This window comes from Scaptodrosophila lebanonensis, unplaced genomic scaffold (genome assembly GCF_003285725.1).
Source record: "Scaptodrosophila lebanonensis strain 11010-0011.00,11010-0021.00 unplaced genomic scaffold, SlebRS2 tig00000080-arrow-pilon, whole genome shotgun sequence".
Taxonomy (NCBI): domain Eukaryota; kingdom Metazoa; phylum Arthropoda; class Insecta; order Diptera; family Drosophilidae; genus Scaptodrosophila; species Scaptodrosophila lebanonensis.
In genome coordinates this window covers 4,898,943-4,926,469 of record NW_022060561.1, presented here as the reverse complement: position 1 = coordinate 4,926,469, position 27,527 = coordinate 4,898,943, and the positions used below count along the sequence as shown (strand labels likewise).

The following is a 27,527-nucleotide window of genomic DNA, read 5'->3' as shown; positions in this document are numbered from 1 at the left end:
TTTGAGGGCAGACAGGCGCATAATTGAACTGATTTTTGGAATTTAACTGTTTTTTAGCTGCTCTGCAAATATCTCCTCACATCACGACAAATGAGTCGGCTCTGCGTTTTGTTTCCATAATGCAACGCGGTCCAGGCGAGGGCCCTGCTCGTGGGAGGAGGAGGCCTGGGAACTGACAGCTGCAGCTGCACAAAAATGCAATTCGCTTGAACTGAAGGGAAAAAGTAAATAGAGGAGGACGGCTGTCAGTTCTTCGGAAGCTGAAGCCTCAAATCCAATGAACTTTCAATTAAGCACGTTCGAGTTGAACGAAAGCGAGAAATGAGAACGAAAATGAGAAACTAGGGAGGGGAAGCGAACGAAGCGTTGAGGGCTTTGGCGGCCACTTAAATGTTCCACTGACCGCTCGCCACTACCACTTAACCCTTTGTTGCCGCTGCATCTGACGGCAGACACTCGAAATGAGGCGTACTCAAGCGCCTTGTACGAGTACATTGTGAGCTATAAATTGTTTGCAGCTTTTCGGCCACTTAACAACTTAAATTAATTGCCTTAAATTAATAAAGCCGCAACACATACTCGCAGACTGTGGCGGGCGTGGCATTTATAATTTGATTTACGCACTTACATCTTAACTGTGTGCTTAAAATACGTTTTAAAGCGCGTTCTGACCTCAATACATACCTGCAATGATACAGAAGGGAAGAGAAAAATTAGTAAAAATGTATATTTGTAAGTTAAACTAGAAGAGAGACGCACAGCGGAAATACCAATTTACAAACATAAGCTGCCAATTGGCAATTGACATGAGCCAGAACGACAACACATCTGCACCAAAAGGCACACTCTTTAAGGCAGGGCATTTGAAAATGAGGGTTGCGATCGCCCAATACTCTAGGGAGCCAAGTGTCACAGTTTTGAAAAGCATTGTTTACTTTCTAGAAGTTCTTTTATAAAACACAGTCACAGTTTTGAAAAGCATTGTTTACTTTCTAGAAGTTCTTTTACAAAATACTTCAGAATATTAGAATATGCTGCCTTTTAAATATGTAATAAACGAAGTCTAAATCAATTGCAGAAAGTCCGGTATTCATATTTATATTTGTCTACACTGGCCCTGTTTCTTTATAAATGGTATATCTTAATTGTGAATAAATTTTAAATAGATTATAATATTATAGTATTTACCTAAACTGGCTCTGTTTCTTTCTAAATAGTATATCTTTATTAGATTATAATATTAAAATTACATTATATATTATAATATACAAATTCTAAATCAATTGCAGAAAGTTCGCTATTCGTATTTCTATTCCTCTATCAATCAATCAACCTAATCTGGCTCTGATTCTTTATAAATAGTATATCTTAATTATGAATAGATCTTTAATCGATTATAAGATCTATATCGCATAGTTATTTGAGTTCTGCACAGCAAAGAAAATCATAATTATCAAAAAAATATGAAACATGCAAATTTGTCTACAAATTCAATTGATATTTTAAAAATATAAAATAATTTCATACAAAGATGTGAACATATGAATAGCCTTTTGTTTTGCCTTCTCTCCACTAAAATATTAAGGTCATGGCAATAAAATATGAAAAGAAAAGTTTGCTGCTGGTTTCGTGCCTGAAGCTGTACACGAATGCGCTGCACCCGAAACGCATTCTATTTATAACGACATTCATTGTAATAACTCCATCGACAGCCGCCATCTGATCTATGGGTTGTAAGCAATTTAGAGTCAAACGTCCGCCTGCATAAGCTTTAAACGTACACACACACATACATATATACGAACACATACTATACATACATGCTCGTACTTGCGCGTATGTCAAGCGAAGCTGTTTGTGTAGAGGCGAGGGGATCGACGAGCTGCGTAATTAATATTAATGTGGCATGCCCCTTCCCCCCAAGCGATCGTGGACACGGCACTGTGGGATTAATTAAGCTTAGAGCAGACAAAAATGCATAAGCCAAGATGACATCAGGAGTACTATTTGTAGATCTATTCACTTAATTAAATTTTCAATTACTTGAAATCTCAAAGCAGAGTTGAAAAATTGGGAAAAAGTTGGACTCATTCATGATCCCAACTTTGATTAACAGAAAAAAAATAATAAAAATTTAAAAGTTTTAAAATTGTAAGATTGGAACTTAGTACTTCTAGTATTTTAATATGAATATTCTTAGATATCCCATAATCTTTAGAGTGTATTTCCTTGTTGAATAACAATAATGATTTCGTAATGCATTTCCCATCCTCAATACTACTATCAATGTTTTCTAATATGTTTCAGAACTTTTACGTGTAAGATTGCAGTTTCTTCTAGTATATTAATATGAATATTCTACGGCATCCCATAATCTCTAGAGTGGATTCCCTAGTTGATTAACAATAGGGGAGTGTTGATTTTGTAATGCATTTCCCATCCTCAATACTACTATCAATGTTTTTTAAATATGTTTCTAGTATATTAATATGAATATTCTTAAGACATCCTATAATTTCTAGAGTGGATTCCCTAGTTGATTAACAATAGGGGAGTGTTGATATTGTAATGCATTTAACATCCTCAATACTACCATCTATTTATTCTGAATATGTTTCAAGAGATTTAAGATTCTAAGATTGGAATGACAAGGCTTCCCATAATCTCTATCTAGGTATTCTGAAAATGTTTCAAGAGTTGTAAGATTGTAAGATTGGAACTAAGTACTTCTAGTATTTTAATACGAATATTCTCAGACATCCCATAATCTCTAGAGTGTAGTTGATTAACAATAGGGGAGTGTTGACTTTGTAATGCATTTTCCATCCTCAATACTACTATCAATGTTTTTTAAATATGTTTCTAGTATATTAATATGAATATTCTTAAGACATCCTATAATTTCTAGAGTGGATTCCCTAGTTGATTAACAATAGGGGAGTGTTGACTTTGTAATGCATTTTCCATCCTCAATACTACCATCTATTTATTCTGAATATGTTTCAAGAGTTTTAAGATTCTAAGATTGGAATGACAAGGCTTCCCATAATCTCTATCTAGGTATTCTGAAAATGTTTCAAGAGTTGTAAGATTGTAAGATTGGAACTAAGTACTTCTAGTATTTTAATACGAATATTCTCAGACATCCCATAATCTCTACAGTGTAGTTGATTAACAATAGGGGAGTGTTGACTTTGTAATGCATTTTCCATCCTCAATACTACTATCAATGTTTTTTAAATATGTTTCTAGTATATTAATATGAATATTCTTAAGACATCCTATAATTTCTAGAGTGGATTCCCTAGTTGATTAACAATAGGAAAGTGCTGATTTTGTAATTTATTTTCCATCCATATGTATTCTGAATATGTTTCAGAACTTTTAAGATTCTAAGATTGGAACTACTTCTAGTATTTTAATGTGAATATTCCATAATCTCTAGTGTGTGTATTCCCTAGTTGATTAACAATAGGGGAGTGTTGATATTGTAATGCATTTAACATCCTCAATTCTACCATCTATTTATTCTGAATATGTTTCAAGAGTTTTAAGATTCTAAGATTGGAATGACAAGGCTTCCCATAATCTCTATCTAGGTATTCTGAAAATGTTTCAAGAGTTGTAAGATTGTAAGATTGGAACTAAGGACTTCTAGTATTTTAATACGAATATTCTCAGACATCCCATAATCTCTAGAGTGTAGTTGATTAACAATAGGGGAGTGTTGACTTTGTAATGCATTTCCCATCCTCAATATTACAGTTAACTGCATGGAATGAGAATGTACATATGTGCTATGTGGATGGCGAAGAGGGCAGGCACACTTTTACAAATACAAGTAGTATGATCTCATGCTGCTGGCATCTACTTGTAGAAAATTGTTTTCATCTCGAACTGAAGGCGTTGCTGCCTCAGATAGTCGGACAGTAACTATGCGGTTCTGTTTTACATTAAAAATTATTGCTATTTTTTTAACGAGGCGTTCAGTTGGTCGCCAGCGCGCTGTCTGTTGAGGGTTAATGAACTCGGACTCGAAGCACTCGCCATATTGGGGTGTGGGGCATCGGGAGTCCTATGCCTTAGTTTGCATTTGCTTCGGTCTCCACTGGTCTGTCTGTCTGGTCTGGTCTGAGTCTCTTTAAGTCAAGTGCTCTCTTTATGAATGAATGGCACGCTTTGATAAAATGGCAAAAAATCATCCAAGTATATACATATGTACACACATATATACATAGTATATACGAGCATAAGTACGAAACGTAGTGCGTAGGTTTCTGACTAAGTGGCGCCCCTTGTATGGTTTTCTTTTTCTCGATGACCAAGCAAATTCATTGTCACAATTGCTGCTGCCTTACTGCTTACTGTTGTTATTGCTATTGTTGTCTTAATTTTATTATTATTGTTTTTTTTAGCTTGGTATGCTTAAACAGTTTATCAGCTCCGATAAAATTGTTGACATACTATAGTTTGGATTGCAATTGATTGCACAAAACCCAAACAGAGTTCAGTTGCTGGTCAACTCAATGGCAGTGCTTGGCATGCAACTAAATTTCCCACAAGCACGTATGTACTATATGTATGTATGTATGTATGGATATATGCATGTATGTGTGGTGTATGCAATAATAAATAGATAGCGAAATAATTGAGTTAATTATAAACTTTTGCTTTTGATAAAATCATGCATGTGTGAGGGGGCGTTCAAACTCGCGTGAAAATGGCGACAGCATGAAATTGCAAATAAAAATTGTTATATTTTGTTGGCTCATGTGTATATGATAAGTTATTATTAATTCAAAGAGCGTCAGGGAATATTGCAATTATTTTTATAATTGAAACGGGAAGCTCTTTTGTATGTAAATTTGATGAGAAGCAATTGAAACTAAAATAGTCTTTAATAATGCACAAATGGGAGTTCAATTTATTGCTGAACATATTTCTGTTATATATTTAAATTAAACACAGCTCGATGGAGCAGACATATCAGTAGCAATAACATTTCTACGCAGCTAAAGTTTAATCAGAAATAATCAGAAGGTACCTCCACTGAGCAGCCGTCTTGATAATAAGTTAGAAGTGATATTCAGGGGAGAGCAAAATGTAAAATGTTTCTGTTTATATAAACAGATTTTCAATCCTTTGAGCGTTCACTGTAATTTGAAAATTCGTTTTAATCTAACTTTAATTCACCCAGCCAAGCCGCGTTGTTGTTACTCGTATTATCTATAAATTAGATGGTTTCGCAAGCAGCTGCTGTCGTGTCAAAAGTACGGCCCTAACAATGAATGCCAACGTGAAGTTAATGAGCTTTAATTATAAACAATAAACTTTCGCATAATACACACATGTTATGTAAAATTGTCGCCGTGATAAGCGCGTGTTTTTGTTTCTGCTCTCTGTGGTCTGTAAATTCAGAAACCGAAATTGAAATTGAAATGTGCGACATTTTAGTTTTTGTTTTTATTTATTCACTTCTCTTTTTGCTTTGTTGGGCAGCGCGCCAAATAGGTGTGTGGTCAGGGCAGTGTCCAATTAACTTTTCAGACTCGGTGTAGTTTTTTTGTATTTAATGAAAATTGCAAACAAACAAGAGGGACGCAATTGAAAATCAACAAAGACTCGAGAGAAAAATGCGCGGCATGCGGCAGCTCAGGGGACCACCGGCGGCCAAGTGGGAGTTCGTAGCACCTTAGCATTTGAGAGCTGGGCTGAGTTTCTTGCGTCTATTTAAATTGTCAATTGAAGGGAAAAAACTGTGTCACATGCCGCTGGTGATTCAGCGATGAAGAGTGCGCCAGGTTATCGCTCGCTGTCCGAGCCAACTTTGCATAATTCTAACAACAACAACAACAGCAGCAACAGCAGCAACAATAATAATGACAACAGTTCAGCAATTGAGCAATCAAGCTTAAGCCTTGCGTTAATCAAACTAATTGCTGACTTCATCGGGCAAAGTCGCGACTCGAAACAACTCGACCCGCCTCGTCTTGTCTGGTCTCGCATATTTGCAAAAATTGCGTAAGTCTTAGTCAATGATATCATGCACTCGTATTTATATATAAATATGGGATAATATGGGTAGCCATGGCGATATTCATTTGCGATCACATAACACTGGGCGGCGATAGAATTTCAAAAACGAGTTCTATTACAATATCTGAGCGTGTGTTTGTTGTGTTATTTCTGGTTTGCGAAATCGCAGATTGTCAATACAACGCAACAACAACAACAAACAACAACAACCATGTCTAGGGACCATTGAAGATTTGAACAGCCAGCTTAAAGTCAACAGAGGCGCCTTCAAAATAAATATTTAATCAATTTGCAAGTTTGCTCGCCGTTTATATAAATATTCTCTTTTTATTGTACTATATTATTCAATTAAATGAACATTCAGCATTCTCTTGCCTGATTTCCATCAATCATGCCTCACTGACCTTGTGACCATAATTTCGCTGATTGTGGGGGCTTTTGCTTAGGGCAGGCAGTCCGATATGAAACACGCGTTTCGCAGAACCTACATACTTGTATTTATTCAAACAGTTTCATAATATGTCGAGCAAGCGATTTTGTTGCTGGACTAACGGATGTTTTAATATTTATGCGTAACGAGAGCAAACAAAAATAGCCATCGAGTTGCGTCTTATAAGCTGGTTACGGGGTATCGTGGCGTATACGTAATGTTTGTTGAATGCGGGTTCATAGTCTGAGAAAGAAAACGTGTACTTTCGAGCATAACCGTCGCACGCTTTTAAATGGCTAAAAATTTGGTGTTAAATATGTATTATTTTTTTCATTAACTAATAGCTCTTTAGCAGCACTATTTTAAGTAGAAATGTTGATTTCAGACGTAATCCTAAGGTAGAGACAAAATAAAATTCATTCGAAAGTGACACACAATGGAAGTCGTTTTCATTTCGTTATCAAAAAATATCAATTGTTTTTTTTTTTTTGGAACGGATAAAGTGATTGAGAACGTGACATATTTTTCATTCAGATAATACTTGTAAATTAGGGATTATTTCAGAAATAAAATGATAAAAAAAAAATAAATAAATTCAATATTAATTGTTGAATTATCCATTACAATTAATTTTATAATAGAAAAAAGAAACAGGTAGTAAGACAATATGCAGTCCGAGCTGCTTTTATTTGGTGATGAATAGCTGCGATGTTGAAAAACTCCTACCACTATAAATTTTGGTGAAAACCTCTCAACGTGCTTTAATATTATTTTATTTCTTCTTTCAATCTTGATCTTATTTATAAGTACATTTACAAACCCCTTTACATACATTTTAGTAAAAATTGGTTTATATATTTGTAATATTCAAGTTTTACACTTCAAATATGTCTAGAAACTATATTTTATATGTATTTTCAACATTTGAAACCCTTACTGCTATCATAAATCACGAAATGCAAAGAATTTATGTGTCTCGATTGCGAAAGTGAAATAAGAAAATTGACTGCTCAGTATATGTACATATATCCCATTGAAAATCGGAATGATATGAACTTATTTTTTTATGTTCTTCGATATTGTAAGAGGGGTTTTGTGGAGGGAAAGTTATCGTGTATCGCCGTATCTTAAAAAAGTAAATACTAAAAAGAAAAGGCTATGAAAGCTTTGAAGTCGATTTGCTCATTATCAGAATTTAATTATGTTGAAAAGCTTGAAAATTTCATTAATTATAATATTGCCCTTGGATAATATCATATTTGTTTAATATTTATACATTTTTCGGTCATGGCAGACTTTTCTGTGGAAATGCCCCTATAAAGTTACTATATAATTATTATGAAACACGCTGAAAATATACGCTATAATTATTACCAAGGGCGTAGGCAAAAATTTATATGCAGTCGACAACACATTCATTATTATGGAGTACTATTTCGCCTTAAAATGGAACTGAGTTGGATTTGTTGAAATTTTTCTATTGACCATTTTAACGCACCGTGCATTATTTGATCGAAATTTAAATTTTTTGGCCCCCCCTTTGGCAAGTACTGCCTACGCCCTTGATTATTGCCACTACTAATTAATACTGCGCAGTATTAGGATTTATTGAAAGAAACATTACGAAACGAGAAGAGAAGAACAATATACACAACAACGTTCTTGAATAAAACGAACAAACAACTAAAATTATTTAATAAATTGAACGAAAACACAAGGAACAATGAAGTGTTTCTTCTATTTAGAATATACTACATTTTGTTGGCACTTTAGCTGCGCCCTGTTGCCTCACACTTGACTGCCTCCGTTGCAACCCTTCTTTTGTGACTAGGCCGCAACAATTTATGCATTTGCCCGGCAGAAAGGCCAGGAGGAGGAAAAGCACGCGATTGCCCAGAACTTGGTCAATTATGCCTCACTGATTATTTGTTAGTGGTGCTGCCGACGCCGCCGCCGCCACCACCAGCACCAACAACAACAACAACTGCAGAAGTGCGCACACCTGCCCCTGCCTGGCGACTGACTACACACTGAGTGTCCACATCAAAGGCGCCTGTCCAACGGCCTGCACATTTGGCTGTGGTCAGTGACCATCTGATAGGTACACACGACATTGGCGAATGGGTCACAGGGTTCATTGGCATTGGATTGGCGCCTGCATACTCGTATGGATGTGCTTGATGGATTGCGAGGATTGGTGCCTCAGTGGGTTGCCAAGCAGCCGAGTAACAAAGTTTCATATTGATTTAGCCCGGGGCCATTCAACTACCCTGCACGGTACTTGGAGTTTAATTTCTCTCCTGTTTTCTTATTTTGTTGTTGTAGTGACATTTGTTGAACTTAACCCTCGGCTGGCCACTAGGGGCGTCCCGTTGCCACGGCAGCGCTAAACGACAAACGGAAGTGGCAGTGTATCGGCAAAAGGGCGGCCAAAAGTGGTTTAATATGCGGGGCGCGCATGGGCAAAAAGTTCTACAGTCGCGGCTAGAAAAAAGTGCTGTCCATTCATATAATTATGTGAGCCAAGTTGGCCATAACAGCACATGAACTTCCTGTTCGGCTGCAATTAGACAAGCATGTCAGGTAAAGGTAATTATGACAACTGCAAATGACGACGAGCCCGGAAAGATATACAATGGAGAATGCAGAATGGAGAGGTGAGGGGACAGCGGTAATCTATCTGGCCTACTGTGTGAAGTAGAATCACGACCAAGCACGATTCTAATGCAGTGGCACAATGGGCTAGCACCTCCAAATTTGCACTAAAAGTCAAAGTCAAAGTGAATAAAAGCTGTTTGCAGCTTGCTCAAAAACTTGTTCAATTTTACAAGCATTTGAAGTGTTCAAAGATTCAATACAAAACAAAATACATATAATCCAGCAATTCTATTTGGATGAGCAAATTGGGTGTAAAATATTTGCCTTCCCAACCGTAACTTAATAAACAATTAGATTCATTGATTACAAAAAATCCAAATATCGTTTCATTTTCTACATTAAGAATTCATTAAGAATATAAATACTAATATCGTTTCTTTTTTTGCCTTCAAGAATCCTCTCAGTGTCGTTAAAGAATATTATTTTGCAAGCTTCGAAATTGAAATATATGTATACTGGAATTAAGATTATAAATACTAATAATAATTCACTTTACAACGTTTACTCTTTTAACTTTAAAAAACCTTTCAGTGTCATTTAAGAATATTATTTTGGAAGCTTTGAAATTTAAATATATGCTGATGAAAAACATCCACTTCATTAGAATTTGTGAGCAAAATATATGCCTTCCCAACCGTAACTTAAAAAAGATTTGGATTAATTGTTTACAGAAATACAGAAACTAAATATCGTTCCACTTTCTAGATTAAGATTCCATTAAGATTATAAATACTAATAATAATACCACTTTCTGGATTAATAATTCATTAATATTATAAATAATACAATGTTTACTCTTTTAACCTTAAGAATCCTCTTTGTGTCGATAAGGAATATTATTTTGGAACCTTCGATATTAAAATATATGTATACTGATGAAAAACATCCAAGCGTAAATTTTAAAAGAATTAGAATTAAGATTATAAATATAAATATAATAATTCACTTTACAACGTTTACTCTTTTAACTTTAAGAATCCTCGCAGTGTCAATAAAGAATATTATTTTGAAAGCTGAGCGATATTGAAATATATACCGACAGAAAACTTCCACTCCAACTCCCAATTATTAGTGCGACTTTCAGCCCTTTATTCCATTGTGCATTGATGATGTCGGCAGCTATATCAGTATGTTGATAGTTCAAGCGAATGTCGCCAAATAGGGCTTGCATGTTATGATAATGGCAACGGTAAGGCCTAGAAATGGCGTTCGTAACAAAAACAAGTTTTTCGTGTAGCGGCTAATGGCACGAAAGAATGACTCTTCCGTCGGGCACAACTCAGCTAATTTCAACTCGTATAGTATGTGACGTAGGTCATGGCACTGTAAGCAGCGTTCCTATGCGCGTCCCTTGCAACACGTGCCCCCTATTTATCAAAGGCATTTCACGCTTAACTGCCTGCGATAGAAACCGTTACCCCCGCCCAAGGGACCAAATACTTGTTGATAAGGCAACCCCTCGCTTTTTTTGACAATCCTATACATATATTCCAGTAATGCAGCTGATGTATTCAGTGTCCGAAAAGGGACGCCTCCCTCGAAAGAAAACAGTTTTGAAAGCGTGCCACATGTGGTGTCTGACCTTAAACGCGCTATAGGGAAGTCGTTGCATACCACAGCATTTTCATTTGCATGTGACACTGAAGCCAGGCCCCAAGGAATTGGAACAGAACTTCTAAATGTACTCTCGAGCTACAAAAAGAGCATAAGTTGGCCACTATTTAAAAAAGGGGATCCTAAAATAGCAAGCAATATACGAGTAGAGGACTCTCTTGTCTGAGGTAAAGTCTTTTGGAAATAGAACCATTAAGAACCATATGATATGGTGGTTTTGGAAGAACGCCTCAACAGCTGTAAGAGATGATTAACGCTCTTTTCGTTTAATGTTAGAAATGAAACCTCCTAGTCAAAAAAAAATAAAAATAAATAAAAAAAACTATGGTGTTGGTTATCTGTGAAGGAAGAGAAATGGGAAGAGACTAGAGATAATTAAAGAGTTTAAATATCTGGGAATAACTCAAAACTGCAACTTCTCTGCACACTTGAAGCTAAATCTTTCTATGCTGCGGAATCGGCCAAACACGACAGATTAACATATATTAGATATGAGACCACTCTTACAAAATTTTTAAAAGAGCTAGTAATTTTTAAATCATGCTTTATCATGGCATAAAGTAGCAACGCGATTCGAATCGAGTCATACTCATGAAACGAACTCACATTATGAGATTCCTCCTAGCTCGTTGCCAGGCCCCTAAATTTTTCTAGCTCTATAAAAATCGTAATCAGCACTTGGTAGTCATTTCTTGGAAAATGAAAAATACTACCAAGTATAAAGTTCAAGCTTCTTAGAGCTGCGGTGGGTTCCATATGCTTTATGCAGCACAGATATGAGGACACCAGTATTATGAATAAGTCGAAAAAAAGGGCGCTTCTTTATTAAATAAATATTAGAACAACTCCAATTATGCAACTTACATTAAAACGGGTTTTTCAATTCCTTATATCGATGCTCATTTTCAACATATATAGTACAAAAACCAATATTATGCTTATGATCACAACATTTCTGCAGAGAGATTCAAGTCAACTCTTTCAAACATGGCGGAACCTGACCCAAGGAATATAATGCGGCCTAAACCAATATTAATGTCACAGCCAGGATGGTGCCAAGCCAGACACAGTGATACTTGTGCAATATATAGAATTCTCCATCTGTAAGCACGCTCTGGAATGTTGCCTTTGAACTATAGTACGTGCCTCGCATTTCAATCGGGGCATGTGGCCAGTGCAATCTCGAAGCTACAGAAAATGTTATGCACTTCATCGGCACATGTCCATTTAGTGAATAAAATGGTAACAAGTTTTACTTTCAGAAACAATTCGATGAGTCAAAGCTGTCATTATTCCGCAGACTTGAATCAGTGAATCACTTTCAGAAATAGACGAATATTTTATTCCATTAATTGCTGCCTCAGCTGCCAATAACAATTGAGTTGACATTGCTTTGTAATCGTTAATCGGAATGCTTTTCAATTTGGAATCTGCTCAGATAAGTAATATAAGTCTCATTTCTCGAGCATTGAAATCATTCGATTTATGGCTTACTATTTGCAATCAAAAATATCTGACCACACACAAAATTAAATCCGATAAGAGCTCGAAACTGTAGCCGGGCTTTCGGTTTTATATTTGTGCTATGAGGTTTTCAATTTCAATCAGCGTTTAGCATATTTTTTTTGTCAGTTCGTTGCTCCAAAATAATATTTAAACCAGAGCCCCACAGAACTGTAAACTCAAATGGCATTGATGTGATTGCATTTATTTACATTACATACTTGTACGTATGTATGTATAATGCATTCGTATGTGAGCATACATATGATGTATGTTTGTGTGTGCGACATGCCTCGCAGAGCACACCAGAAGGTAAACAAAATGCCACACAACGTTGCACTGCTGGAAGGAAGCAAATGAGAGTTCCAGTCAGAGATGCGCCGCATTAAAATGTGATTTATTTATGTTGTACTATTTTTGGAATGCAACTGAGTCAGCGGTTAAGGGACAGACCGTGCCACAAAGCACCACAGCGGGATGGCGACGACGACGAGAGTCGACGGAAAAGGAAGTGCGCATTATTTGTTTGCCGCTGTGTGCGTAACTGTGAGTGCTGTTGCTGTTGTTGTTGTTGCTGCTGATGCTGACGCAGGTGTGTGTGTGTATTTGGGGAGCTGTTGACGCAAGACACATATGTATGTATGCCTCTTCCCTTACTCGACTGGCTGTCTAATCTCTGACCGCGTCGCCTCACCTTGCCACCAATCGAACAGGGTCTTAACTTAATTTGTTTGTTTCTCGTTTCTGGCCCACACCCACGTGGCCAGACGAGGGCTAACTAACCTAGTTTTCCAGCAACGTCGCCATCGCGTTTTTCAATTGATTTCAAGTCCACACACGGCTGGAATTTTAATGAGAAACGAGTGGTGTGTTGGCGGCGCTATCGTCTACCAAATTATGCAAAGCCCAGTATTGGATTGAAGAACTTAATAGACTTCTTGTAGTGCGCCCACATAAAAATATAAATGTGTGAACTCTTTTTGAATCTGAAAACTCTTGCCCATGCAAATTTAAACGCAACTAAGCCATGCGTTTCTTGATACCCTTACAAATAGTGGAGGCATTTCTGTTATACGAGTATTTAATATGTTTGCATAGCTAGATTAGGCTTCCTCAAATGATTATTAATAGCTTTCTGTTGCCCTTAGTTAGATCATTTCTACAGCAAACTTTGAAAGGTAAGATTTCTTTTGTTAAAATATGTGATTAATTTCTTAAAAGGCAAACTCAATGGAGGTCAGTTGGATAATAAATGGATTTCAGTGAAACAAAAGAGAGAAATTCAATTTATAATTTTTATTTTCCTTCTTCAAGTTACTATTTTGTTCTAATATCTGATACTTCTGCACCGGAAGGGGCCCATTTCGGAGCGTTTTCTTTGTAATTTGGTGGGTCGTAGTTTCGTGAAGAACTATGCTTTTTAAAGTTAGATTTTAGCAGATTTCCATGGCATTTTCATGCCTGCAAAGTGTATGAAAACATCGATGTGGCAGTTGGTTTTTATCTTTTTTTGCGCAGCCACTTCAACGTTTTTCTCACACACACTCACACAATCACTGAATGCAGCTGCCAACAGTATTTAAAGGCCACTAGACACAACCACGTGCAGCATGTGTATGCATGTACGAGTACGTGTGTGGTTGTGTGTGTGTTTGTAAGTGTGTAGCCTAAATCTAGCCGAGGGTTGCATCTCTACAGCGTTCCACACAGTTCGCAGCATAATAAAGTCCTTTAACCTTTTGCTCGAGTTTTTCTTTTTCCACTTTTCTGCAACTTCCGCATATTTTGCTTTTTGTCTGCATTTAGTTCTACTTTCTATGTGTCAGATATTGTATGGAAAAATATAATGGAATGATTTAACTTTTCTAGATAATGAATTCAAGTAACTATTACGATTAAGTAGAAATTGAAATGTAATTGCAAGAATGTCTTAATGCCAGTAAGGCAGCTCAGTAAAAATAATAATAATAATAACCCTAGGGAATCAATTAACACAACGTGTGTTTAATATAATTTGAAAGCTATATTTTATCCTTAGAGAGCAACATTAATCGATAGGGAAGTGGTGACTCGGACAGACCAGCGCGCTGTCACTTAGTCATTCACTCATTCAGTCAGTCGTAAATAAAACAGCAGAGTCAACAACAACAAAACGCGTTGCAGCTTCCAACTGGTAGGGAATCAGAGGCCTGATGAGCCGCGCGACAAATCAATGTGAATCATGAGACTAGACATATGGATCTATACTTGTACATATGAGTGGGGGTATGGAAAAGAACAAACAAAAAAAAACACAGCTGGCCATACAATAATTTATCATAATTTTTTTTATAGACAATTTGCGAGATAGAGAAGCATCTGCCTTTTAAAAATAGCCGCAAGTTGAACAAGTTTGGGGCGGTGGCCACTTTGGCACGGAGCTACAAAATTCGACGTCGTTGTTAAACAAATCAAAGCGGCTGGCTACATTATATAAACAAACAAAATGGCCAACAAAACAACAGTAAACACAGTGCTCCGCCGCTAGTTTGAAATTCCTGCACACACAATACATACACACACACATACATACAAAAGCTCTAAAGATGCTGCCTTTCCACATTTTATGGCATTGGCAAATATATTTTGCATATTTTGTTTACTTTTTGGCAAGTATTTTTAGACATCGAGTTCATTTATTAAATACATACATACATACATACATACATATGTATATAAAATACTTTATGCATTATTCCAACGCGCATTTTCACAAGTGGGCTGCAAATTAACAGCTCGTGAAAAGTTGCGAAAAACAAACGCGGCGTAATATTATAGCTTGTATTTTACGGCAAACCAGCGGGTAAAAATCATATGAAAACATATATATTTTAATATAAGGTATTCAATTTAATTCAAATAAAATAAATTGTTTTCAAAATATATTTTATAAAATAATAACTCCAGTGCGAGGATTTTCTGATATTGTATTGTATTCTACCAAGAACATCTTTTGGAGATTATAATCCACGCCCTATTTCTGGTTATTATTATGCAATATTATAGGTGCTTGTATATCAATTTTGCTCAAGTACCCTTGCACCCAATTTCGCAAGAGGAGTTTTCTCAACATCGAGGGGAAAACAACACACAGTACGGTGCGAATTGATTTACGTTTATCCGACATGCAGGTGTTAACAACTCGACAAAGCCAAAAAGTTAGGTTCGCTTGGCGCAAAAATAAATTGTGCAAACAACGAACAAATAAAACAAACTATAAACAAAAATGGGCTGAATTAAAACACAAATCTAATTAATTAAATTACGCGCACTGGCTGCTTACGCACTTTCGCTTGTTAGCAGGTGGTAGGTGGCAGGAGGGCGCACTATTTTAGCCAGCACTGTGCCAGCGGCCAGTTTTCTAGCAAAGCTAAACATTAGACAAAATGCCGTTTTAATTTGAATAAATTATAGACTCACAAGCGTACATGTGCGATTTAAACTACTACTACATACATATTGTGTATAAGGCAATGAAAATGCCACAGCCATGAGCTAAGCACTCGAAAAACAGTGAAGTATTTTAATTAATTTGAAAACGCTGCGCAAAAATTGTTATTGTAATTACTGTGAGGCTTCCTCCACAAAAATGTGATAGAAAGCAGCCGCTACGTCGAATTATTTGACTTTTTCTATCTGAATGCACGTGTGTGAGTGTGTGTGTGTGAAAAGTGTGTGTAGTTGCATTTTTGCTATTTTTGTCGCCAACACACTGGCATTTAAGGTGTGCAAGCACAGAGTGAAATAGACAGAGAGAGAGAGAGAGAGAGAGAGTGAGCGGGTGCAGCGGATGAGAGTGGCGGCTAATGACAACAACACCGATCATTCAAGCAAAACAAATTGCGCCAAATATGGCAAAGAAAATGCTTTGAATTTCCAAATGCACACTGCTCGCAATGAAATCTCTCAGCTTAAGATGAATGCAGGTAAATGCCAACTAACAGGTAAAACTGTCTCTCTAAAAAGCAACAGCAACTATTTATTATGCTCGCATGTACGAGCGGCACCCAGCTCGCTCTTTTAACGGTCCGCTCTCTTAAGCAGTGCTGTAGGAGATCTAAGCACTTGACAGCCTCTCAAGCGGGCTGCGATGTTTTTTGTTTTCCTTTCTGCTGTTACATACACTGGGCGTTTAACCCTTCGGAACAGGGTACGAGAAAGAGCACTGAATGAATGCCAACAACAAATATGTGATGAGCCGAATGCGCACGACAAACTTTAGAGGCTAGCGGGCCGCGCTGCTGGGCATATTAAACAATAATTTGGTGTAGGTGTGTGTGTGTAGAGTGAGTGGGGGCTGTCGTTTGTAAACACTTATTGTCGATTGTGTTTTATCAGGCGGCAACAAGGCAGGCAGCGCATAAAGATAAGCAAACATCAAATAGAGACGTAGTAGAAGCAAAATAATTATAGTATGTATGTAATACAAAATAGTGGTCCGAATGAGTCAGTTGGAAGATTTGTCTTTGGCCGCGGTTTTGAACTCTTCGGAGGCCATGCCTTCTTAAGAAGGTATTTCGATTCAGCAATTGTATTTCGATTAGAAATTCTTGAATAATTACGTTATAATCAGTTCAGTTGCGTTTATTGTTTATACAAAATAGATAAGCTATTCGAATTGTGGAATTTCTAGACAAGTTAATCGTAAAAGTAGGGTAATCTTACATTTTATGTGAATGAAGTCAGCATAACAATATTGATAGCTTGCGAAAAAGATAATGAATTATCAATGCTATTCATATCTGAGAGCGCAAAGAATTTAAAGCCAATTTGTAAACACAAAACTAGCAGTTTCATATGGGATTGAATAGTTTTGAAGGCAAATAAATAAAACTATGAGCAAAATGAAATTAAATGAAGGTTGTTTTTTTAAGATAATTAAAATGAATACAAAAATGTAGGTCTTTCTCATAGGGAGATTAAAAATCTGGTCTTGCTTTTTTAGATGTTACAAGCCGTTTGACAAAAACAATATGCCGCAGGGTACAATTAAGAAAACAGAAAGTGCATTTGCTTATCAGCGTCTGTTTATATTTACATAAATGCGTACATATGTACATACATATGTTAACTAATAGTGCATCTTGACACACTGAAGATGTGATTGTAGTTGCTGGATTAATTAGTTTTCTATGTTTGTACGCTCTACGCATTATCTCAGTAATTTGTGTGCCTTGCCTGGCTTTGCCTTACTTTCATTTCGTGGGCAGCTCACAGTTTGCTTTTATTTTTGAGCAGTTATTTTTTATTATAGCCGCCAAGTCTGAAGCACGACGTTGACTATATAAGTCGCCAGAATTGGGTGTGCGTTGTGAGAAGACATTTCCGCAATACCAAACCATGGGCTCAGCTACAAAACAAAACGTAGCGAACGAAGTCGCAGTTAAATTTGAGCGGAAATCAAGGCGAAAGTTTTGCGAGCACCGACTTTTTGCTTATGTGTGTGTGTGTGTGTGTATATTTATATATACATACATATATATGTACATACATATGTAGGAGTAGCGATTGAAATGACGACCACGAGGCCAGACACTCCGTCACCATTCAGCAAAAGAGCTTGGGAAAGGGTGCAGCACGTCAGTTGTATTTTTTATTAAAGACTATACAAATTGACTCTGCATGTGCTATTGAGGGACGAGTGGGTCTACTTACTACACACATACAACTACATGCATGTATGTATATATGCACGTACTCGTATATACTTATGTAGATCAAGGCAGTGGCACTCGTCGTGCAAGCAACTTGAACGCCAAGCCGGCGCAACATTGGTGGCAAAAATAAGAAGCATGCTTTGCTGCCATTATCAGCGAATAGACTGTAATGTTTGTTAGACAGCGTCAAAAGTGTAAACTGCACATTACACTTAATTCACCAACAAACTCACACACATATACGTACATACACACATACATATGTATATGCATATCAATTGCAGTTCATGGAGCTGGAGAAAAACTTGCGCCCAACATTTGTTGGCATTAATAAGTTTTAACGAAGTGCCGAGACCCTTAGACTTATATACTTACATACATACATATGTATGTACATTCTTACGCAGCTATCGAGTCAATTAGCATAATGAGCTGAGAAAAAAGTGAAAGAAAATCGTAACAAGTTGTAGCACAAAAGGCAGGAGAAGCCAGAAGAAACAAAGACACGACAAAGGCAGCAACGACATGTGCGCTCGAAGATGATGAAGACAATGGCTTGGGTCGGGGCTGAAGGGGGGTCGGAATGGTGTGGGGTGTGGTGGGTTAACAGAGGCTGCGACACATTATGAAACTAAGGTCAAGTGGTCATTGTCTGTGCGCTGCAGCGCTGGCATTAAAGTAATTTGTAGAGCCATAAAATCGCAGTGGAGACCAACACACTACACACATCCAAGTGCTAGGAATTATATTTAATGGAAGCAGCTCAGTATAAAGCATTGATTTATGTAGCAGCAGGACTAAGTGTAAGGGAAGCGGGGAGGCGACAAGAGCGATAAAAATATAATAAATCAAATTGTAGCACGAAAAAATACAAAACAAACGCATAGCATCCATCGCGCGATTTGTGCGCGACTTAAAACGCGCGCTCCTAGCCCAGCCAACAGCTAAGCCGATTAGCAGCTGGAAAGGCAGCGAATTAGTCAACAAACTTGGTAATAGGGCGACCACAAGCATTTCATTTGATTTGATTGACTTTGCAGAAGCAGGAGGCAATGCAGCTGTCTCAAGAAAGAAAAACATTTGCTTAAGTAACTTAAGTTAAGTTAATGGAACTTCTTCGAATTTATTCATTTATTACTAATAAATAAACCCCAATTGATCAGAATACAGCGTAATAATGCCAATGTAAGCATGGATAATATTTTGTGTTTATTTACTTTCCTCCTCTTTATGAGTAAATATTTTGAAACCACAAAATTTACTCTCTAACTGAAGAGATCAACAAAGTTTGCGTGTTTCTAAAAAGAAAATACGTAAAATCAATATACCCCTAAGATTACTCTACAATCCTCAACCCAAAACCCCTAATTAAATGAACCACCTTTGCAAATAAGTATTCACCACTAAAGTGAACGATTTGAAGAGTTACTCCTGTAAGATATATTCCCAGTTTTTTTTACAATTATGTGATTATTTGATTTCATACAAAAAGTTGCAAATCAGAAAGCAGAAGTTTTGGAAACATACAAGTAGTTCTACTTAGCAGCAATTAAGAATTTCTCACTAAATACAAGTAGAAACCCCCTGTTCCGCGTATTTTCTGTGCAATGAAGTGAAAACAAGCAGAGCTATACTATATATTAATGTTAGTAATGGACGGATTTTGCATAATTTGCGCATGAAAAACATAACAATGAGGCCAAAAAGGAAGCAAAGCATTGGGAGCGGCCTTTGGGGGATGGATTTTGGCTTGCTCTGTGCAGAGAACACATAAAAACTAGTCGTGAAACCCCAGACCCAGAGATAGCTGGGCATGTGTGAAAAGCAGCGCGGTGGTTGTGCCACAAAGAAAGTTGAAAGAGGTGGGGCCGGGGAAAGGGGTGTGTCGGCACTTACCAAAACATTCTTTTGATTCTCTTTATCCAACAGAAATTCCATGCTTTTGTGTGGTCGCCGCATCGAGGCAATCTGAACACCGCCCGCTTGTGGCGAGCATTTGATGTTTCCATCACCACCAGAACCGTCAACATCGTCGTCATCATCATCATCGCCATATATGTGCCGCGGATCGTCATAGGCCGCGCTGGCCACATTCAAGCGTTTCACAATGTAGCGCCTGTGCTGCTGGTTGCCCGGATTACACGTAATGTCCATGAGGGAGCGCGTCTTGCCCGAAATCACGGTCTCGTGTGTGTCCAAATTGGTTTCGATTAGTCCAATTTTGGACTCCTCATCGGGCATGGGAGCCACAGCCACCGGCACGGCTGTGACCATTGTGGCTCGCCGGTTGCCGCCTAGCTGATTGAACATTTGCGTCTTTTGGGCGACAGTGGCGCGCGAGGGTGAAGCGATTCCGGTCTCGGATCCGGCCGCGTTTGCCGTCCCATTCAACTGATGCCGTTGCATGCCCGCCGTCAACTGTTCGGCGAAGGCTGCATATTGTTGGCGTTCCGCATCCAACAGAGCTTCGCTTGAATGGGCAGCACTGGACGACGATTTTGCCGGTGGCAGGGTCTGCGCATGTGCCGCCACGCGGGGTGGTTGTTTGGGTAACGGTGGCTTGCCGGTAACCAGCTTCTGCAAAGTTGACGATTTCGGCTGCTCAGCTGCTGCTGCTGCAGCTGTTGTTGTTATTGTTGTTGTGGTTTGTCGATAGCTCTGCACACTCGCTGTGGAGGCATTGCTGTCATTGTGTTGTTCATGTTCCTGCTGCGTCGGACCCTTGAGGGGTATGTAAACAAAGTCGGGCGACTGCGGCTTCTTGGCAGCGGTACCATTTAATTTCTTGTTATCCTTGGCGCTTGTTGCTGTTGTTGTTGTTGTCGACTTGGCCGGCTCCTTTTGTTGTTGCTGCTGCTGCTGCTGTTGCTTTTTCTTGCGTCGTAGCGAGAAACGCAAGCCGTGCGCGAAACGCGAAAGAAAACCCTTCGAACTGGGATGCTTTTCGTCAGACTTGTGTCGCGATTTTCCCAGCTCATTGTTATTGATGCTGGGCTCCGGCTCGCTGCACTTGACAGCGTAGTTCGACTTGGACATATCGCCGTCCTGCGTCGCGTAGCGATCGAGCAGCTGCTGGGAGGCGTAGAGTATATGATGGGCGCGATTTGTGGGCGGTTCACTAAGAATTGGCAAATGCAGACTCAGAGGACGCTTTGGTTCGACTGCTACTGTTGGCGATGGCTGCGCAAGCGTTAATGTTGGCGTTGGTGTTGGCGTTGGCGTTGACGCGAGCGTTGTAGTTACGGACGCGGCGCGATTCGTTTCAAGACTAACTGCTTCGTTCGACTGTTCAGCAGTGGCGGCGGCGGCGACGACGACGACGACGCTTGAAACGGGTTTCTCAGCAACACACAGTGTTGCGTTGTTGCTGACGGCGATGTTTTCGTTGTTGTCGTCGCTCTCTTCGCTGTCGATCGTTTCTGGCTCTCTTTGCGACTCTCTTTGCGCTTGCTCTTCGTTGAAGCGAACGGCGATGTTTTCGTTCTCTTTCGTGTTATAAATAACCGTAGCATCGGCGCAATCGAACAGTTCGTCGTCATCGTCGTTCTCTGCCTGACACTCCTCAGCCTCCTCTTGGGGCTCCTCCGATGACTGCTCCTGCCAACAATATTTGGACACCACTGGACAGAAGCTTACCTCCTTGCCGATGGAAGTGCGTGATCCGGTGGGAAGCAGAATGCCCAATGGCTTCTGCGTTGCTGTCTGCGGCAACTGATGCATCGAGTTGTGCGCGCTGCTTACGTACATATCGTCCTCGACCTCATCCGCACGGGCATCGTAGGCATAGAGATTGGGCGTGCTACTGACCAGACTGCGTTGCTTGGCGGCACCTGCTTGCGATTGAAAACGACGCTTTGGGAGGGAGCGCGGCGTGGAATTTGCACAGGCTGAGTCGCGCACATCGGTGCCAGACGACAGCTCCTTGGGATCAAAGTTGCACTGCTCCAGGCTCTGAGCGTAGGATGTGCGCAGGTTGGTAGGATCTTGATCGAAAGTCTTGCCAAAGGTGCTGAAGCTTATGACAGCAGCTGGGGGAGCAACTGGCATTGGGGGCGCTGTCACTTCCTCGCTCCGTCGCTGTTGTGCATCGCGCTTCTGACGAGCAGGTGGTTTGCGTATCGTCAACTGTACATGCTGCACCTGGGGTGGTTCCACAGATTGCGATTCCGTTCCTGCTTTTGCTGACACTCGGCGTGGAGGCGGAGCGGGTGCCAACACTCTATTTGCCTTTGTTTCTTCCGGATTCGGCTTCTCATTGGCAGGCGCTTTCTCCTCGACAGGCTGGTCGTTGAGTATGGAGGCATTTCTGTCATAAATCTGCGACAGTTCGTCGAGCAAGAAATTTCCCCTGCATATGATGCCTTCGTAGTCGTCGCTTTCGCGATGCCCTGCCATATCGCTGCGTTTGTGATTCGCCTCCAAGCTCTGTGCGATAGGCTGCTTATTGGTGTAGTCCAAGAGTGTTAGATTCTGATAGCTGGCATTCAGATATCCGGCACTAGCTGCACTGGCCTGCTCTGGGCCGTCCCCGAAGGCTCCTTCGAACTTGTGCAAGCTACGCTCTGCCCTGCGCTCGGACCAACTACAGCTGCGCCGGATCTGCAGGCTGTTTAGATCGAAGAAATCCGCTTGTTCACTGGCGTCGTCGCTGGAGCTGAAATCACCCGCCTCGCCACCACTACTGCTCTTGCTGTGCCTGCTCTGCCGTTGCTGCTGGCGACGTCGGCGTCCAAGCTGATGCAGCTCGTTGGGTACACTGGCGTTACGAGCACGTGGGCCTCCCAGAACAGGGGAGCAATCAGCAGAGCTGCTGCTACTGCTGGAAGAGGTCGCGCGGTTGCTAGCCAGCCCGCCGATGTGGTTAACGTCGCCGCGACAACGTTGGAGGGGCGCACACACTGCCAAAGAGGGGGGAGATGATGGTGGGCTGTAATGGGCAATTGGCTGCGTTGAATTTTCCGATTTTCCCGAATTTTCCGAACCGCACGCCTCGCGTATGTCTGGCAAACTGCTGCCGAGCATCACAACGTTTGCGCTCTGTGGCAGCCAAGTGAAAGAGGCTGTGGATGAGCACGAGCTAGCGCTGGTATTGGAGATATCCGACAACGCCGGCGATGGCGAGTGTGCCAGGCCGCGTCTGCGCTTCTCTCCCGTAGGGCTATTTATAGATGACGTTGGCGATGAAGGCGGTGACTGTGGTGGTGGCGTCGTCGTCGTTGTCGTCGTCGTGTGCTCCTCATCATCATCGTCGTCGTCGTCGTCGTCCACGCGCGACTCCAAGAGAAACGTGGCAACGTTGGCATTTATTTTTGGCTGACACAAATCATTGGAGTTTTTGGAATGTGGCTGCCCATCTGTCAAGCACTGTGGCTGCAGTGTCGGCAATTGTTGGTCCTCCTCCTCCTCCTCGCAGAACTTGTCGAAATTCTTTGGTATGCTTTTGGACTTGACGCGTCGTAACGTCGAAGGCTCGCAGTAGCCGGAATCTTCGGATAGATTCTCAGCGGAATTCTTGCCGCCACGTGCCTGGAAGGCAGCAATGCGTATACCGCGCGTGCTCGCGCTAGAGTCTGTTAGATACTCCGATGTTGGCTTGGAAGCGCTGAGTATGCTGTGGCCAGAACTGTCGCTGCTGCTGCTTGACGATTCCGAATCAGACTTAAGCTCTGCACTGGCCAGACTCTTGCAGGCACTGAAGAGGCTGGCGCCTGTGCTCCTCTCCTCTTCTCCAAAGTTCAGCTTGTTTAGCTCATAGTAGGTCTGATGTAGACGACCATCGGAGGATTCGTAGCGTTTCATTAGAGAGCTCTGGGAGCCGCGACGACTGTTGTTTCCCGAATTGCTGCCAGAGTTGGCCTCCGGTGTATTGGTCTCGCTTCCCAGTAGCGAGGGCGAGGAGTTGCCCAGACTGCTCATGCTCTGATGCTGCTCCTGCAGTGTCAGCTGCCTCTCCAGCGACTCGAACTGCACCAGCGATGAGGAACGTGAAAGCGAGTGATATGAATCATTGTCTGAATAGAACTCATCGAAACGTCGGCTGCCCGTGCTGTTACGCTGGCCCTGGCTGCCGTAGCTATCGCGAGTGCTGGCCTCTAATGAAAGGAAACGCTCCAGACTGTTGTGCGAGTCGGGGTCGTAGCGTGGTGCGCGACGTAGCTGCACCACATCGTCGAGGCTGTGTGGCTGCTGCTCGTCCGAGCGGCGTGCGCGTTTGGGCGGACAGACAAAGTCGCGTTCGGATACTGCGTCGAGATCTGAAGCATAAGTTCATCATATTTAGTCCAACTATTGGATGCTATTGCAGCGAATCAGACTCACCTTTGTTAACTTCAACGCGGATAACCGAACCGGTTTCGGACTCTGCGGAGCTCCAAAAGCCGCCACCTCCTGAGCTCTGTTGTTCAAACTGCGTCCAGCTGTTCTGTGCATGTTCCTCATCCTCGGACGTCTCCTCCATGATGGGCTCCAGCATTTGCCGTGAATTGGACAAGTAAATGGCATCTGAAATGAGAAAAGTAGAGATTCATGAATTCGTTTGTTCAGTCCCCTTCCGCCTCATTGCTCTGCCCACTCAGAATTAAACTCTGCCACTTGCGCATCTTGCGTTGACAGCAAGCCGGCACAACGTCTCTGGTTGGGCGCATTTATAAACTGACTGACTGACTTCGTTGCGAGCGTCATCGCCAGTCTCCCTGCTCTGCAATTCCTTATTGTCGCAGCTGCAGTCGCGATTTTATCGCCACATACGAGGAGCACATACTACTATACTCGTACATTAGACCGGTTCTTGCGGCCTGAGCATGATTCATTGCGCTTAATTATGAAATTTATTAATAAATTGCGCATAGACGTAGCATAAGTGGACCAGCGGTATCGGCTAAAGGGTCGCCTAGCCTAGCAAATGTGGCAGAAATGCGATTGCTTGGGCAGAATGCGTCACAATGCCAAACCGAAATTATCGCATATTCTATTGTCTTTATAAATCACAAAGTAAATTCCTATAATTCTCAGGCATGAGCTTCACCTGATAGCAAATATTTTATGCATTAGCTAACAACAAACATTGTATTGGAAGTATTGCAGAACTAAACACCTTTTAGTTATAGAAAAGATTCGGGTAAGACCGGAAAGTAGTTTTAAATATAGTTGAATGGTTCATTTGATTGATAGTTTTTATAATTTACAATCACTTTTATGTACTTGAATGCCATAATTTAAAAGCTTCGTTGCCTTTTATAGGAATAGGAGATAGAGGGTAAGTCTTGGAATAACTTTTGTGGACTTAAATAGTCGAAAGAGTGCGACTTAATGTTTTTCTCACCTTGCTGCTCAAAGGCCCCAAAATTCCAGGTCGTTGGTGTATGTAGATACCCCGCCAGATCCAAGTGTTCCATTTTTAATTGGGCAAGTCTTTAGCACCGACTTAAATCGAATTCTGTTTGTGCTTGGGCTTATACTTAGGTTAAGGTATTCATAAATATCGTCGTTGCAATGCTAAGTCTCAAGTATCACATCGGTTCGTTTTTTGTTTCTCGATCTCTCCACACACACACTTCCTCAATGAATGCAACTCGGCATAGCACCTTCCAGTTGCCGTATCACAAAGTTTCTCAGCTCTTGTGCAGTTCCGTGGCAGCATTCGTACAGACTTTGTAGTATTTTCGATAAGCGAAAACGATATCTGGAAGCGACAAGGGTAAATATGTTAGTAAAACGTTCAGATAAGAGTCTGTCATGAGGTAGCAAAGTAAAATGTACTATCGCACCTAAAATACATACGAGTATAGTATGCTCATACTTGTATATAGTTTAAACTATTTATTTGTGCAGCAGCCAAAACAACTCTGGCAACTGAAGCGGCGCACCGTGGGTGTTTTCCACATTAATTGCTGAATCCCATGCCATTACTAATAAGCATTTCTGTATGCCTTGCACGGCAAATAAACAATAAATAATAAATATGTACATCAATAAATCAAAAATAGCCAGACATCCCCAAGAAACATGAAACGTGCATTCGGCGTCTCCAGCGCATTTGCTATGTTCAGCCACCTACCGATTACATAGGTATATAGCATTTTTTGTATATCTGTACATAGCTTACAATCCGTAGATATTGTTTTATTAGGCATTATTCGCAAGCAGCCAGACGATAACCCAATTATACGCCGTCGATTTCAATGTCAAAAGGGTGTCATAAAGGGGCACTATATACTCCTAGTATAGCATATATATGCAAGTATATAGGTCTGTAACAATCTGTAGTTCAATCTGTCGATTTCTTTTGAACGTCATTGCGTTTGTTTACAACGCAACTCGTGCTGTGTAAACTGAAAATATTTATAAACGATTGGAAAATACAAATTGCGAAACACATGCCTCAGAATTTACAAACAAATGTGGAAATGTGTGGCGCATAAGCGTGGCAATAAGATTTCACACGAAATCGATTGCGCCAATATGTCAAGACATAGTACTATATATTTCAGTTATTCCAGAATCCAGTTTCTTTAGAACAATGTGTTGAAAAAGCCCTATTGAGTGGCTTTCAGTTTGGAATTCCAACCAAATTGTACAAAATATTTGTCTTTACTAATATTATAAAGAGGAAAGATTTCATTGTTTGTTTGTTTATTTGAGTTGAATAGTTTCCGAGACTACTGGAACGGTTTGAAGGATTCTTTTACTGTTGGGAAGCTACATTATCCCCGGTTAACATGGCCCATATTATATTTGCAGGGATCCTTACTAAAAAGCCAATTATATTATTTGTGTAAAAAAAATTTCGAAACACGCTGATGTTAGTTCAGAATCAATCTCGAAACATTATGTAACTCTTAATATTAAGGCAATAATATTCAAAAGACCCCAAATCGGTCGACACCGAGACTAAGCCCTTTCTGGACTGCCGCCACATGAATGAAGTTAAAAATTGGAATTCCATTCATGCCTTTGAGAAATTAAAGCACCCCACCATTATCAACGGCCCAGCAGCTGGTCAACTAGCTCATATACCGAGCATACCGATGATCCCAACTGATCTGTAAATCCCATTTAAACGGCTTCAATTTCTGGTAAAAACATGTTTCGCGTCAACTATTATCAAGTCCCAAGAACAAGTCTTTGAATTAGTAGGGATCGATCTACGAAAGAAATGTTTTACTCATGACCAACTGAGAAGCTCTAACTCAAAAAAAAAATTAACAAAATCTCTAAAAAAGGAACAAAACAATCATTAAAATAATATGCAGTTTATAATTTTGCTTTATTAGTAACTCATAGCAAAAAGAAGGGTGTGCGTGTGTGAGTATGTCATAAAATTTAAAATTTTTTAAATTTTTGTAAAATACATTGCGAAGATTTTCCACACAAATTAGTAATACATTTTCGATATTTCGAATTTTAATTTGAGATTTAGGTTAAGAAAGGAGCAACCTTTTATTGCAATAAGATTTCCCATAACATTAATAATTGTTCTCCAATTAAGTGTCGTTAAACTGCAAGTAAAACCTGCCACTACTGATGTATTAGAATCTTTTATTATAACTTGAAACTGTTGCCTCAAAAATGTTGCACCTTCAGTTTCAGAA

General features: G+C 40.0%; 1 protein-coding gene across 3 annotated transcripts in view; it reads right to left on the bottom strand.

Moving 5' to 3' along the window:
• The window catches only part of LOC115626140, a 52,238-nt gene that overhangs the window by 21,534 nt on the left and 3,177 nt on the right, over nt 1–27,527 (bottom strand). For all 3 annotated transcript variants that reach the window (XR_003995567.1, XM_030521402.1, XM_030521399.1), the window contains exons 2-4: nt 25,259–25,618; nt 24,256–24,438; nt 19,834–24,191 (exon numbers count right to left, since the gene is read on the bottom strand). Coding sequence is in view for 2 of the 3 variants with exons in the window: in XM_030521402.1 (XP_030377262.1) it covers nt 19,834–24,191; nt 24,256–24,438; nt 25,259–25,331 (4,614 nt within the window). In the remaining variant the exon portion in view is untranslated. The remainder of the gene's footprint in view (nt 1–19,833; nt 24,192–24,255; nt 24,439–25,258; nt 25,619–27,527) is intronic.